The sequence below is a fragment of the Balaenoptera physalus genome (assembly GCF_965194825.1).
Source record: "Balaenoptera physalus genome assembly, chromosome: 10".
Lineage (NCBI taxonomy): Eukaryota > Metazoa > Chordata > Mammalia > Artiodactyla > Balaenopteridae > Balaenoptera > Balaenoptera physalus.
Window position 1 is genome coordinate 100,119,271 of NC_138889.1, and position 15,517 is coordinate 100,134,787.

The following is a 15,517-nucleotide window of genomic DNA, read 5'->3' on the forward strand; positions in this document are numbered from 1 at the left end:
TTATAACTTTTCTGTAAATTTGAAATTATTTCAAACTTAAAAAAAAATTGACATCTCAAGGGAATAAAACCAACAACTTAAGGAAAATGAAAGAATTTGCTCAATGAAGTTTAAATACTGGTTTTTGGAGAACTCTGTTTGAGGCAGGCATCTGATATACTTTTGTATGGCCTTTAAGATATTTTTAGGAACTTTTTTGTTTGATTTTACAAGTAAGATTGATAACTTTTTTTTTTCAAAATTTGTGATCCAATTTTATTTATTTATTGAAGTATAGTTGATTTACAATATTATATTAGTTTCAGATGTACAGCATAGTAATTTGATATTTTATAGATTACACTTCATATAAAGTTGTTATAAAATATTGACTATATTCCCTGTGTTGTATGTTACATCCTTGTAACTTATTTATTTTATACCTACTTGTTTATACCTCTGAATCCCCTCCACTTATTTTGCCCCTCTGTCTACCCCTCTCCCCTCTGGTAACCACTAATTTGTTCTCAAGATTCATGACTGTTAAAGAACATTACAGTTTAGTTAAATACAATGAAAAATTAATAAGAAGGTACATTTTTATGCAGGTAGAAAGTTTGTTTTGGATTTCTGGTCATAATGGCTTACAGTGTTTATGATTTGGTCCTCCTATCCATTCCAAACACACGGTAATGATAAAATTTTCTGAGAGAAAATTTAAAGGATATAGCCATGTGTAAAATCAATATAAATTCACCTATAGACCAGGAACTAAACAAAACCACAGTGTTAATGGGACTAAAACCTTAGGCCTCCTGTGCTCTGGGTTCAGAAGCAAGCACAGGTAACTAAGTGCTCATTTCTCATGGAATAGTAAAGACTGAAAGTGTCACACACAGGGCAAGAGACTAAAGCCAGACTTTTCTTCCTCCACCCCTTTAAAGGGGATTCAAAAAAAACTTATTATTGCTATCTGGGAAATGGCTTATATAAAACCTGGGAGTACAAGAGGAAGCAGACACCCTTGTAGTCAGGACTTAGTCTTGCTACTCAGGTCTAAGCTACTCAGGGATTCAGTGATAGTCTCTGTGGTCTCTTTGATATCCCCAGTATCATCAGGAATGGAGTCTTAAGTCATCCAATATAAGACCTAGTTCTGAACTAGGATCTGTCTCCAGGAGACAGTGAGAGAATAAACAAGTAGAGAGAATAAAGCCTGCCACTTAAGATGAGTTTGCACACTGCAATTCCAAAACATATAAGGAAAACTGATGCTAAGAAAAAGAGCCAATAAACCCAGCAATTGAAATATAAATTTACTCCAGAGAAAATAAAGTTAATTAATTATTTTAAATTGATTTTGAAATGAAGTTTAGGATCCTCAGGGAGAAAAAAGAAGGAATAGTAGTAATATAAAAAGAGAACAAAATATAGATAAACAACAAGGGTTGTACTGTATAGCTCAGGGAACTGTATTCAATATCTTGTAATAACCTATAATAGAAAAGAATATATACATATGTATATCTGAATCACTTTGCTATATATGAGAAACTAACACAACATTGTAAATCAATTATACTTCAATAAAAAAATAAATAAATAAAGAGAGAACAAAAATTGGGAAACAAGAACAGGCAAACTGAAACAAAGCCATGTATAAGCCTTAAAAGACGAATTGAAAGTTCTAGAAGTAAAAAAGTCAATTGAATTTTTTAAAAACTGAGAGAGAATGAGCTCTAGACCAGACACAATAGAATAGAGAATTCATAATTTAGAAGATAATACTAAGTGTAACACAAAGATCAAAAGATAAAAACTATAAAAGGACCAGTGAGAGACACTGAGAGGCAACAATGTATATCTAATAGGAGATTTAGAAGAAAAGGATAGAGAAAATGGCAAAGAAGCAATATCTTAAAAGATACTGGCTGAGAACTTTACAGATTTGACAAAATACATAAGTCAGGTGAAAGTCCTGAGCAAGATAAACAAAAATAAACCTACATGGTAGACACATTGTAGAATCTGCAGAAATTAACGATAAAGAAAATGGCTTATATGAATGATAAGAATGATTAACTCCATCAAGAATGTCAGGAGTTTGACTGCTGGCGTCTTGACAACAATGATAGGTGCCAGATGACAATGGAGTAGTGTCTTTAAAGTGCTGAGGGAAGATAAATGGCAATCCAGAATTCTCCACCTGGTTAAATCATAACTCCAGAGGGTAAAATAAAGATATTTTCAGGAAGATGAAAAGCAAGAGTATTTACCGCCCACAGACTTTTGTGTAAATGACAGGTCTATGAGTATTCAGAAATTCACAATTCAGAAATCAAAAAAGCTTAAAAAACAAGGTTTTTTTGGTAAGTTTTCAGCAAACTCATTTGTGGGCACACTTGACCTGAACTAGTTTATGAGACTGTCTTTGGTCTTTATTTATCCTACCTAGTGTGACTATATGTTTCACTGTGGAAATTTTAATATGCTTGACTGTGGGCTGCTTCCCCGGCCCCAGTGGATGTGTTATATCACAGCTAGTTTGTCCAACATGTTGCCTTTATAAAATCCAAAAATTTGTCAGTTCCAAAACAGAGAGGTCCCAAGGATTTCAGATAAGTGATTGTGGACCATTCTTTCTTTACTTTTTTTCTTGAATAATTTCCAACTTTTTCCCCCACTTTTACTGAGATATAGTTGACATACAACACTATATAAATTTAAGGTGTACAGCATAATGACTTGACATACATATATGTTGTGAAATGGACCTTTCTTTTTTTTCTTTCAATTTTTTTCTTTTTTTTTATCTTGAGGTATAATTGACATACAATGTTATATTAGTTTCAGGTGTACAACATAATGATTTGGTATTTGTATATATTGTGAAATGATCACCACAGTAAGCCTAGTTATTATTCATCACCACACATAGTTACAGAATTTTTTTCTTGTGATGAGAACTTTTTAGATTTACTCTCTTAGCAGCTTTTAAATGTGCCAGTATTATTAACTATAGTCACATGGTGTACATCACATCCCCATGACTTATTTATAACTGGGAGTTTGTACCTTTTGACCCCCCTCACCCATTTTACCCATCCCCCAAAATGGTTGCCTCTGGCAACCATCAGTCTGTTCTCTGTATCTATGAGCTTGTTTTTTTGTTGTTTTGTTTTGTTTTTCAGATTCTTCATATAAGTGAGATCATACAGTATTTGTCCTTCTCTGTCTTATTTCACTTAGCAGAATGCCCGCATTGTCCATTCTTGTTGTCACAAATGGCAAAATTTCCTTCTTTTTTATGGCCAAATAATATTCCATTGTGTATATATATCACATTTTCTCTATCATCACTTCATCCATCAGTGGACACTTAGCTTGCATCTATATCTTGGTTTCTATAAATAATCCTGCAATGAACATGGGGGTGCAGATATCTTTTTGAGCAGTTCTTTAGATAAATACTCAGAAGTGGAATTGCTGGATCATATGGTAGTTCTATTTTTAATTTTTTGAGGAACCTGCATACTGCTTTCCATAGTGGCTGCACCAATTTACATTTCCATCAACAGTGCACAAGTGTTTTCTTTCCTCCACATCCTTGCCAACACTCGTGATTTCTTGCCTTTTTAAAAATATCCATTCTAACAGGTGTGAGGTGATGTCTCATTGTGGTTTTGATTTGCATTTTCCTGATGATTAGTGCTGTTGAGCACCTTTTCATGTACCTGTTAGCCATCTGTTTGACTTCTTTGGGAAAATGTCTATTCCAATCTTCTGCCTATTTTTTAATCAGATTGGTTTTTTGTTTTTTTGTTTACTATTGAGTTGTATGAGTTTTTTATATAGTTTGATATTAACCCCTTATCAGAATATGATTTGAAATATTTTCTCCCATTCAGTAGGCTGCCTTTTCATTTTGTTGCTGGTTTCCTTTACTGTGCAGAAACTCTTTAATTTGATGTAGTCCCACTTGTTTATTTTTTCTTTTGTTGCCTTTGCTTTTGGTGTCAAATCCAAAAAATTAAAATGGACATTTCTTAGAGGATGAACTTTAGCAAGAAAATAATTGAACCAAGAGAGAAGGAGCAAAAAATAGTAATGAGGATAAAAATTGGTATGAAATGTTGGTAAACTTAATTAACTATTGACTAAAAATTAATAACTATTTTTTACATTAAAAAAAAAAAGTAGAGTCAAAAGAAATAAAAGACATCCAAATTGGAAGGGAAGAGGTAAAATTATCTGTTTGCAGATGACATGATCCTACATACAGAAAATCCCAAAGAATCCACAAAAAAAGTTACTAGAGCTAATAAATGAATTCAGTAAAGATGCAGGATACACAGAGGCAGGATCAGTTGTGTTTTTATTCCAGCAGTCAACAATCCAAAAAAGACATTAAGAAAGTAATTCTACTTACAACAACATCTAAAAGAATTAAGTACTTAGAAATAAATCTAACCAAAGAGATGAAAGACTTGCACAGTGAAAACTGTAAAACACTGCTGAATGAAATTAAAGAAGACCTAACTAACTGGAAAGACATCCCATGTTCTTGGAAAGGAGGACTTAACATTGTTAAGATGTCAGTATTTCCCAAAGCAGTCTACAGATACAACACAATCCCTACCAGAATTATAACAGCTTTTTTTCACAGAAATAGAACAACCAATCCTCAGATTCATGTGGAATTGCAAGGGCCTCAAATAGCCAGAACAATATTGAAAAAGAAGAATAAAGTTGGAGGGCTCAAACTTCCCAACTTTGAAACTCAATACAAAGCCACAGTAATTGGAACAGTGTGGAACTGGCTTAAGGACAGACATATAGACCACTGGAATAGAAGAGAGAACCCAGAAGTAAACCCTCATATGTAAGATCAATTGATTTTAAGAAGGGGACCAAGGGTACCATTCACTGGGGAAAGGACTGCTCAAAAAGCCTTTCAACAAGTGGTGCTGGGAAAACTGGATGCCTATCTGCAAAGGAAAGAACACTTACCTCACACCTTATGTAAAAATTAACTCAAAATGCATCAAGGACCTAAACTTAGAGCTAAAACTATAAAACTCTTAGAAGAAAACAATCCAGTGTCTTCTTGACATTGGATTTGGCCATGATTTCATGGATATGACACCAAAAGCAAAGGGAACAAAAGAAAAAATAGATAAATTGGACTTCATCAAAATTAAGAACTTTTGTACATCAAAGGATACTATCAAGAAAGTGAGAAGACAACCTTGCAGAATGAGAGTACATATTTGCAAATCACATATCTAATAAGGGATTCATATCCAGATTATGTAAAGATCTCTTACAACTCAGCAGCAACAAAAAATGAACAACACAATTCAAAAAAGGACAAAGGGCTTAAATAAGCATTTTTCCAAAGAAGATATCCAAATGGCTAATGAGCCCATGAAAAGATATTCAACATCATTAGTCATTAGGGAAATGCAAATCAATACCACAATGAGATACCTCTTCACACCTGCTAAGAGAGCTATTAAAAAAGCAGATGGTGGTTGGGACTTCCTTGGAGGTCCAGTGGTTAAAGCTCCATGCTTCTGGGGCTTCCTTGGTGGCACAGTGGTTAAGAATCTGCCTGCTAATGCAGGGGACATGGGTTCGAGTCCTGGTCCGGGAAGATCCCACATGCTGTGGAGCGACTAAGCCAATGTGCCACAACTACTGAGCCTGTGCTCTAGTGCCCGTGAGCCACAACTACTGAAGCCCGTGCACCTAGAGCCCGTTCTCCTCAACAAGAGAAGCCACTGCAATGAGAAGCCCACGCACCACAACGAAGAGTAGCCCCCGCTCGCCACAACTAGAGAAAGCCCACGCGCAGCAACAAAGACCCAACGCAGCCAAAAATAAATAAATAAATAAATTTATTTTTAAAAAAAAGACTCCATGCTTCCATAGCAGGGGACATGGGTTCAATCCCTGGTCAGGGAACTAAGATCCCGCATGCTGCACAGCACAGCCAAAAATAAAAAAGAGGTGGTGGAATCACAGATGTTGACAAGAACATGAAGAAATTGGAACCCTTCTGCATTGCTGGTGAGAATATAAAATGGTACAGACACTGTGGAAAACAGTTTGGTGGTTTCTGAAAACATTATACTTAGAACTACTCTTTGATGAAGCAATTCTACTCCTTGGCATGTATCAAAAAGGAATTGAAAAGAGGGACATGAACAGATATTTGTACACCCAAGTTCATAGCATTTTTCACAGCAGTCAAAAGGTAGAAACAACCCAAGTGTCCATTGACAAATGAATGGATAAACAAAATGTGGTATATACATGCAATGGAATGCTATTCAGTCTTAAAATGGAGTGAAATTTGACGTATTCCACAACATGGATGGACCTTGAAGACATTATGCTTAGTGAATTATCCAGAAATAGAAGGACAAACATTGCATGATTCCATTTAAATGAGGTACCTTGACTAGGCAAATTCATTAAGACAGAAAGTAGAATAGAGGTTACCAGAGTCTGGGAGGAGGCTAGAAGGGAGAGTCATTTTTTAAATGGATACAGAGTTTTTGTTGGGGATGATGACAAAGTTTTGGATATAGATAGTGATGATGGTTACATAGGATTGTGAATATGTTTAATGCCACTGAATTGGACATTTACAGTGGTTAAAATGATAAATATTATGAATGGTTAAAATGATAAATATTATATATATCTTACCACAATAAAAAAAAGTTTTTCAATTTAAAAAAAGGTAGAATTCAAATTCTAGAAAATAGTATCAGAAGATGAGAAGAGTGCTAATAAGTTATTTAAGTGTACTTTGTTCCTTGTTTTGGAGAGTGATAAAGATGATTAATTTGACATTTAAAAAATGTATAGCAAAAAAAAAAATGTATAGCTAAATATGTATGTTAAATTTAAGAGAAATACTAAAAGATTACAGATTCTGTCATAGCTTCCAAACTAATGGGGGGGTGATATTTTTTAAAAACTTTACTAACACACTAAAAAGTAGGAAAAGAGAAAAAAAGTCAAAGAATAACAGTTCACAGAAAAGACAAAATAAGGGACTTCCCTGGTGGTCCAGTGCGATCCCGGGGAACTAGATCCTGCATGCCACAACTAAAGATCCTGCATGCCACAACTAAAGATCCTGAATGCTGCAACAAAGATCCCACATGTGGCAACGAAGATCCCGTGTGCTGCAGCTAAGACCCAGAACAGCCAAATAAATAAATATTTTTTTTAAAAAGACAGAATAAGGGCTTCCCTGGTGGCGCAGTGGTTAAGAATCTGCCTGCCAATGCAGGGGACGTGGGTTCGAGCCCCAGTCTGGAAAGATCCCACATGCCGTGGAGCAACTAAGCCCATGCGCCACAGCTACTGAGCCTGCACTCTAGAGCCCCCGAGCCACAACTACTGAGCCTGCGAGCCACAACTACTGAAGCCTGCGCACCTAGAGCCCGTGCTCCGCAACAAGAGAAGCCACTGCGATGAGAAGCCCATGCACCACAACAAAGAGTAGCCCCTGCTCGCCGCAACTAGAGAAAGTCCGCATGCAGCAACGAAGACCCAATGCAGCCAAAAATAAATAAATGAATAAATTTATTAAAAAAAAAAAAGACAAAATAAGATGGCAGAAATTAATCAAATATATTAAAAACTTACTAAAATACAGAGAATGTAAGATTGGGTAAAAAACCAAATCCAGCTGTATAGCACTCACAAGAGAAGTATCTTTTAAAAATTACCCAAAAAGATTGAAATTAAAAGCATAGAAAAAGATATGCCAGGCAAATACTACTAAAAAAAAAAAAAGCTGGTATTGCAGTATTACAATACTAATATCAGACCAAAGTCCTGGACTTTTAAAAAGATGGTAGAAATTTGACTTTCAATATCACTAGTATGGCTAGTTACAAACATAAATCCTGATACTTTCTGCCTGGTGTTATTCATCTGTTTTTTTCTTTTCTTTCTAAATCAACTACCACAGACATTTATGGAGCAGTATCTACTATGTGTTAGGTAATGCAATGGAGACAAAGATGAGTGCAGCCTAATTGATTACTGTATAGAGTCTAATAGAGGACATATGTCCAGTAACTTTAAAACAAGGCAGCAAATTGTGAGTACCATTAGAGAGTTATAAGTGAGATATGATGGGAATTGGCTGTGGTGGGTGGAATCAGGAAAAGATTTCATGCAAAACATGGTATTTGAGATGGATAGAATTTTAAGAGATGGAGGTAGGAAAAAGATATTTCAGGTTGAAGAGAAACACTAAAGCTTTGAGCAATCGTGTTTTCTGCTTTTTCTTTACAGCCATCTTATCTAAAAGAATTTCACTGGTTATACTAAGATTGTCTATTAACTCTTTAGGTAATGATTCTGATCTCCATACTGATCAGCTACATGATCAACTGATCATCTGATTAGCTCCATACTAATCAAACATTTCTATTTTTATTTTTAATTAAATGTGAATTTTATTGGTATGAATTATCTAAAGGCAGTAGTGTAAATACAATTTATGTCTTTTTATATTCAGTATTGTAAGACTTTGCCCTATCAGTTTGTTGTATAAAATTCCTATTTTATAAATTCTTATGTATATTCTATTCATTTATATAACGAGGCTCAGCTAGATTCTTCAATGCATAAATTACTCCCTAGCTTTTTAAAAGCTACACTAAGGATATAATTTCACGAGTATTAGTTCCTTTACAGCCTAGACCATGACCTAGACACCAGCATTTTTCCCCTGGGGGTTGTGTAGCACACTTTGGGACTAATTCTTTACTGGGTAGCTTCATAAATTTAGGCTAGAATGTTATCATTTGCTAGACTTCATTTGCTAGAAATGTGGCCTACTCCATTTACCTGTAACAGCTCATTTGCTTTATTTCTCGTTTTCCTTTACTCAAGACAACAGCACTGCAAACTGCGTAATTAGGTTAACACTTTCGTTGCTTTTTAAAAATCTCTCTCCTAATTCTTGGCCTCATACTTCCTCATAGTACCTTAGATTTCTATGCTGGCTTTCCATGGGGGAAGAAGGGTATGTAATTTGCTTTTTCATACAGTGTTGTTAATGTTGACAGAAGGAGGCTAATTTTATCCTAAGTGATAATCTACTCTATGTTGAAGACAGGTTAAGCACGTCCCTCTGAACCTGGTCAGGGACAAGGAAAATGAATTATATGGCTCCTGAAATTTTTTCCTGTTCAATTCAGAGATTTAGAATTTTGTCCCCCTTTAAATGCTAAACAAATGAAAAGTGACACTTGGAATTACCACTATCCCTCTGTTGCTTGCCATCTTCAGTTTAATGTCTGCTTCTCTACAAAGATTAACATATTTTCCACTCATGATTTACTTGTCAGGGACTTTAGGAGTTTTCTGGAACCAGAAGTCTGCCTTTGGTAGTGATGATTACTGGATAATTGCCTATTCTTTGGTGGATTTTCCATTTTTAGATTACACCAGGCTCTACAGCCTTTATTTCTTTGGCAGAAGAACCCAAAGGCAATGGAGTATATTTTTTCCCCTTCCCCAGCCCAGCTTAAACAATGACTCACTTGGGCCCTAGGGCTTTACTTCATACTCTCATTCAGGGGCCGCTTTCTACCCTTGTTTTTCTTATTTGCCTTTAGTGTCTGTCTGGAACCTTTTATATCCTTTGGCACATGGATTTTCCTCTAACGTTATTGTCAGAGCGGTATACAACACCACCCCCAAACTGGAACAGACAATCCAGTTATGTTCCCATAAGCCATGTTGTTCTTGAGACAGCTGATATAGGTCAGAGAGAATACAAAAAGAATATCTTTAAGGAAACATAAATTTCAAGTGGGGTAGAGGGAGAAGTATTCTCCAAAAAGATACGAGTGCCAGTGTCATCCAGCTAAAGACAAAGATTTCCCTCTATTTGAGATGCTTTAATGACTGATTAAAACTTCCTCAGTGTGTGTGTGTGTGTGTGTGTGTGTGTGTCTGTGTGTGTGTCTGTGCATGTGTGTGTGTATGAGGTGGGAAGCACTCAGAGGAATTGGACTCCAAGAGTTTTCAAAGAGATATAGTTATGTGAAGAGAATTCCTCATAGAAGGACTTGGTCTAATCTATAGTTCAGAGTTTTTTTGAACTAAAAAAGTTTTTTTTTGAAAAAAAATCTTTTTTTCTCCTTTTGGGCAGTTGTTCTATATATTCTTGACTTTTCATTCTAATTCCAGCCTTCTGTAACTATCCATCTAATGATGATTTCTTGATTTTTCTCTTTGCAGTTTTAACAGTGTATGTCAGGGAACTCACATTCTTTTTCGGGAATTCAGCTTCATCCAAGCCACCCCTCACAATAGGGCATCATTCTTACGGGCCTTCTGGAGATGCTTCCGAACTGTAGGCAAAAATGGCGGTAAGTCTTCCCAAATTCTTTTCTTGCCTTCCTTTATTCCCTCCAAACTTCTTTCTTTTGCTCAGTATAAATACTGTTTTAGTGCATACTCTTCAAGGCTCTAGGAACACCTTTTAAGGAGCTGTCTGTCTTGTGTCAGAGATACTGCCATCAATATTATTATCACCATCACCATCACCGTCACTGAAGCATTTATTAAGATCCAAGTGTAACTCTGAGATCTATGTGCAGTAATTCATTTAATCTTCACAACGTCTCTCTGTGGTAGCTACTGTAATTCCCATTTAATAACAAATGAAACTTAGGATCAATTTGCATATTGTTGGTTCAGCATCTTATGATTATAACCCAAGGAAAATATTAAGAAAAACACTGATCAAAAATGTGTTTACTGAGACTTTATTTTGGTGATGTGAAAGGTGAAAGACCCCTTATTGGGAGCTTCTTTTTAAAAAATGGCACTAAATTCTTACATTCAGAATATTAAAATAGATTAAATTGCTCCAAAATTTTCAGATATAGACTCTCTACATCAAAACCTTTGTTCACGTCTGTTTTCAAAGGCCTGTTCTTATTCCCATCTTCATATTATGTTTTTCCAAATAAATATCGAATATCTTTGACAGTTTCTATAGTAAACCTAACTTAAAGTAGAGGAAGGCCTAAACTATTTCCTCATTCATTCAACAAATACATCTGGTAGACTTACCATGTGCCTGGTGCTGGGGTTATAGTAAGAAAACAGGTATGCTCCCTGCTTTCACTGAATTTGCAGGATCCCCTACGCTGCTCTAACTGATGCTACTGCGGCTTTATATATAGCTACTGAAACTTTTTTGCTAAAACTCCTTCTACCTAGTTTCTGATTAGATCATTTCACTATCCTAAGAAATAGGTATGGTAGATATTATTGTGCCCATTTTATAAATAACAAAATTGTGTAACTTGCAGAAGGATTGCACAGTAGCAAAGTTGGAAATAGAACCCAGATTTACTAATATGCTATTTCTACTATTGACAAGTAACTCTAGAGATCATCCATCTCAATTACGCTATTGTGCGAGTGTATTGATAATAGCATCATCTTCTTTACAAAATATATGACTAGTAGTCGAAAATCAATGTGAACTCAATTTTAAGTGAACTAGCTCAGAAAAACTATCTTGTTGGTCTCCACATAAACAAAACTGGGAGCTGTGAGTGTATAGATGAATTTTGTACTATTTCATCAGAACCTGTCTTTCCTAATCCTTTCTCTGTCCCTTAACCAGTCAGCAAATATATATTAAATACTCATTATATCAAAGAATGGTGCATATAGATAGAGCTGGTTTCTGTGAAATAGCACATGGAGATAACTATGGAAAATAATCTTCGGATATCCTTAATTCTTTTCATGACTTACAAGTGGGGCCTCTTCAGTAATTTATTTATTATCACAAGGGATCCGTATAGTGGTGGGCTCTAAGCAGATGTGGTTTTCTTTATCTTTCTTATAGCAGCTGCCAGTGATTCATCCAGCTGCTGAGGGGAAGCAGCGCCAAGTTCTCCCTATTTCTCCTGTGCCACCAGTAGGACCTAGACTTTATGCTGGATATTTATTGTCATGCTTCTTAATCAGACAGTCTCTGATTTCTTTTTTTTTTAAATTTTATTTATTTATTTATTTTTGGCTGTGTTGGGTCTTCGTTCCTGTGCGAGGGCTTTCTCCAGTTGCAGCAAGCGGGGGCCACTCTTCATCACGTTGCGCGGGCCTCTCACTATCGTGGCCTCTCTTGTTGCGGAGCACAGGCTACAGACGCGCAGGCTCAGTAGTTGTGGCTCACGGGCCTAGTTGCTCCGTGGCATGTGGGATCTTCCCAGACCAGGGCTCGAACCCGTGTCCCCTGCATTGGCAGGCAGATTCTCAACCACTGCGCCACCAGGGAAGTCCTTGATTTCTTAAACACCAAATGCAACATTTGGGTCTAGGTGATCCTAAGATCTTTGGTTAAATAGTTTTAATATATTCTCAGTTTCCTCCAGGAAACTTCAGAAAATCTTTCAGTCCCAGAATGTGTCAGTCTCCAATTTTAATCCAGAATGAGCAAAAACACTCAGAGGCAAGATTCCAAAGGAAAGTATTTATTAAGTCCCATTTTTTCAATTAGAATGCCAAGTACCAGACACCTACTCAGTGGAGCTGCTATTATATTGTTCTCCTGCAGATAACTTCCTTAGAACATTATGTACATATTGTAGCATTATCAAGAGGAAACAAACTCTTCTGGGAGGTAGCAAAAGATGAGCTGGGTTCCAGCGTAACATATCTTAAAGTGAAGCCACCTGTAGAAAACTAAGGACCTTGATTCCTTCTGGCAAGAAATATTTTATCCCAGTTTTTAGCAAGTACAGAGATGCAATGTCATTCCTGTATGACTGAGTATTGAATGATGCTAATTTCCCTGTGTCTGAATTTCAAGTAACCTCATGAAAACTGTAGTGAGTCTCTTGCTATCTAGACAACTTCAGACTCTTGGAAGCAAAAAGATCTACTCAAATGTAATAAGCCTTTAAAATTCAACTTCGCACTTTGGTATTTTTTTCAATACAGAAATATTAATCTAAATTTTCCAAGTTGGCAAAGATTGAAATTCCCTTGAAGTATATCTTTACTTCTATTTAGGGATATTGGCTCAAAAGAGCTTTTGTCCACAGTTTATTTTCAGTTTATGAGAATTTAGTTTTGAGCTTTGTGCTTTTACCAATGAATATATATATTTCATTTAATAAAATAATGATAGTAAGGGAATTGTCCTCCTGCTATAAGCAACTAGAAAATCAGACAAAGTATCTGAAACAACTGTTTCAGACATTGGACCAACAGTGTGGAACTATGGTCCCTGAGAGGCAGTTACCAAGTGACAGTACAGGGAGATCATCAAAGAGTTGGTGGTTTAACTGAGTTGAAGAGGCAGAGGCTGGGGTTTAGGGAGGCCAAGGTGGCTAGTATTTGCAAGGCCAAGTACCAGAGAGAAGGGCATTGCTCACTTAGCTCCGGAGAGCTGCAAGGAGGTATTTGAGTCTTTGACTACAAACTCTGCACATGTGTGGGTTGGAAAAAGAACCACTAGAAAACAGTAGGCCAGACAATTCCTGGAGTACTCACAAGGCTAGTTCACACTTCTACCATCTAGAGTAGAGAAACCTCAAAATACACTGGGCATTGGATAGAGTCCTCAGCAGCTTAAGCATTAAACTGATCTGCAAGTAACTGCATATACCAGAACAAAATTCAATACTCCTTAAAGGAATTCAACAAAATCCAGCACTCAACAACATAAAATTCACAAAGTCTGGCGTCCAACTAAAAATTACAGGAAGCAGGAAGATATGACCCATAACCAGGAGAAAAATAAATCAATAGAAACACAGACTCAGAAAAGACAGAGGTGGGGAAATTAGCTAGCAAGGACCTTTAGACAGTTATTTTAAGTCATATAGATGTGCTCAAGTATGTAAAGGAAAATATGCATATGATTAGGAGATAAATGGAAGATATTAGAAAGAACTAAATGGAATTTCTAGATATAAAATATAGCATCAGAAATGAAAATAATAGCAGTTAATATTTATTAAGTGCTTCCTATGTAGATTATCTCATTTTTCTAATCCTGTGTATTAGGTAGATACTTTTATTATCTCCTTTGCACAGAAAATAAAACTGAGATTTTGAAAGTTAAATAACTGGTCTAGGTCACACACCTATAAGTGTGTGACCAATGAATGACAAAGAAGCCAGAGAGCTGACTCGAGACAGTATTATGTTTTTCATGTGTAATGTGTTCTCCATCAGAGAGTGTATGAAATGCTGGAAATACAGATAAGTAAATGACAGTGCTTGCCCTCAGAGAGCTCACATTCCGGGAGAAGAAACAGAGTAGCCTAGAAGTAGTTTCCTTAGGGTATAAGTGATTAGTAAAGCCTGTATGAGTCAGTGATAGCACAAGGAAAGAAATAGTTCTTCCTGCAGAAGTTGGGGAAGGCTCTAAAGAAGTAAAGACAATTAGGATGGATCTTGGAGTAGCAGAAAGCTGTTAAGCAAAGAAGGAGTACATTCTAAAAAGAAAAAATATTTTTGAAAGTATGATGACATGAAACATCACAGTTCCTTTGGAAAATGGTAAGAAGAACAATGTGGCAACAGAAAATGATGCTGAATGCTTATTGTGCCAGCCACTGAGCAAAATGCTATACATGTATTCATTCATTTCATTCACACAACAAACATGAGTTGGTGTGACTATTATCCTGTTTTATATATAAAGAAACTGAGAGGGCTTCCCTGGTGGCGCAGTGGTTGAGAATCTGCCTGCTAATGCAGGGCACACGGGTTCGAGCCCTGGTCTGGGAAGATCCCACATGCCACGGAGCAGCTGGGCCCGTGAGCCACAACTACTGAGCCTGCGCGTCTGGAGCCTGTGCCCCGCAACGGGAGGGGCCGCGATAGTGAAAGGCCCGTGCACCGCGATGAAGAGTGGCCCCCGCTTGCCGCAACTAGAGAAAGCCCTCGCACGAACCGAAGACCCAACACAGCCAAAAATAAATAAATAAATAAATAAAGTAGCTATAAAAAAAAAAAAATTAAAAAAAAAAAAAAAAAAGAAACTGAGAGAGAAGTTAAGTGACTTGCACAGGCTGTATAGTTTATAAGTAGCATAGCTCATATTCAAACTTGTCTTCACAAAGGCCACATTTTTTATGAACTGAAGTATAGTTGATTTACGATGTTGTGTTAGTTTCTGGTGTACAGCAAAGTGATTCAGTTATACATATATACATACTCTTTTCTGTTACGTTTATTACAGGATATTGAATATAGTTCCCTGTGCTATACAGTAGGACCTTGTTGTTTATTTTATGTGTAGTAGTGTATCTGCTAATCCCAAACTTCTAATTTATCCCTCCCCAACCCCCTTTCCCCTTTGGTAACCATAAGTTTGTTTTCTGTGTCTGTGAGTCTGTTTCGTAAATAAGTTCATTTGTGTCAGATTTTAGATTCCACATATAAGTGCTATCATGTGGCATTTGTCTTTCTCTTTCTGACTTACTTCTCTCTTATTTATTTATTTATTTATTTATTT

The 15,517-nt window shown here is 36.3% G+C and overlaps 1 protein-coding gene across 2 annotated transcripts in view; it reads left to right on the forward strand.

The window, feature by feature from the left end:
* The window catches only part of CSTPP1 (centriolar satellite-associated tubulin polyglutamylase complex regulator 1), a 211,196-nt gene that overhangs the window by 79,969 nt on the left and 115,710 nt on the right, over positions 1–15,517 (forward strand). For both annotated transcript variants that reach the window (XM_082410841.1, XM_082410840.1), the window contains exon 3: positions 10,264–10,394. In XM_082410841.1, coding sequence (XP_082266967.1) covers positions 10,264–10,394 — 131 coding nt within the window. The remainder of the gene's footprint in view (positions 1–10,263; positions 10,395–15,517) is intronic.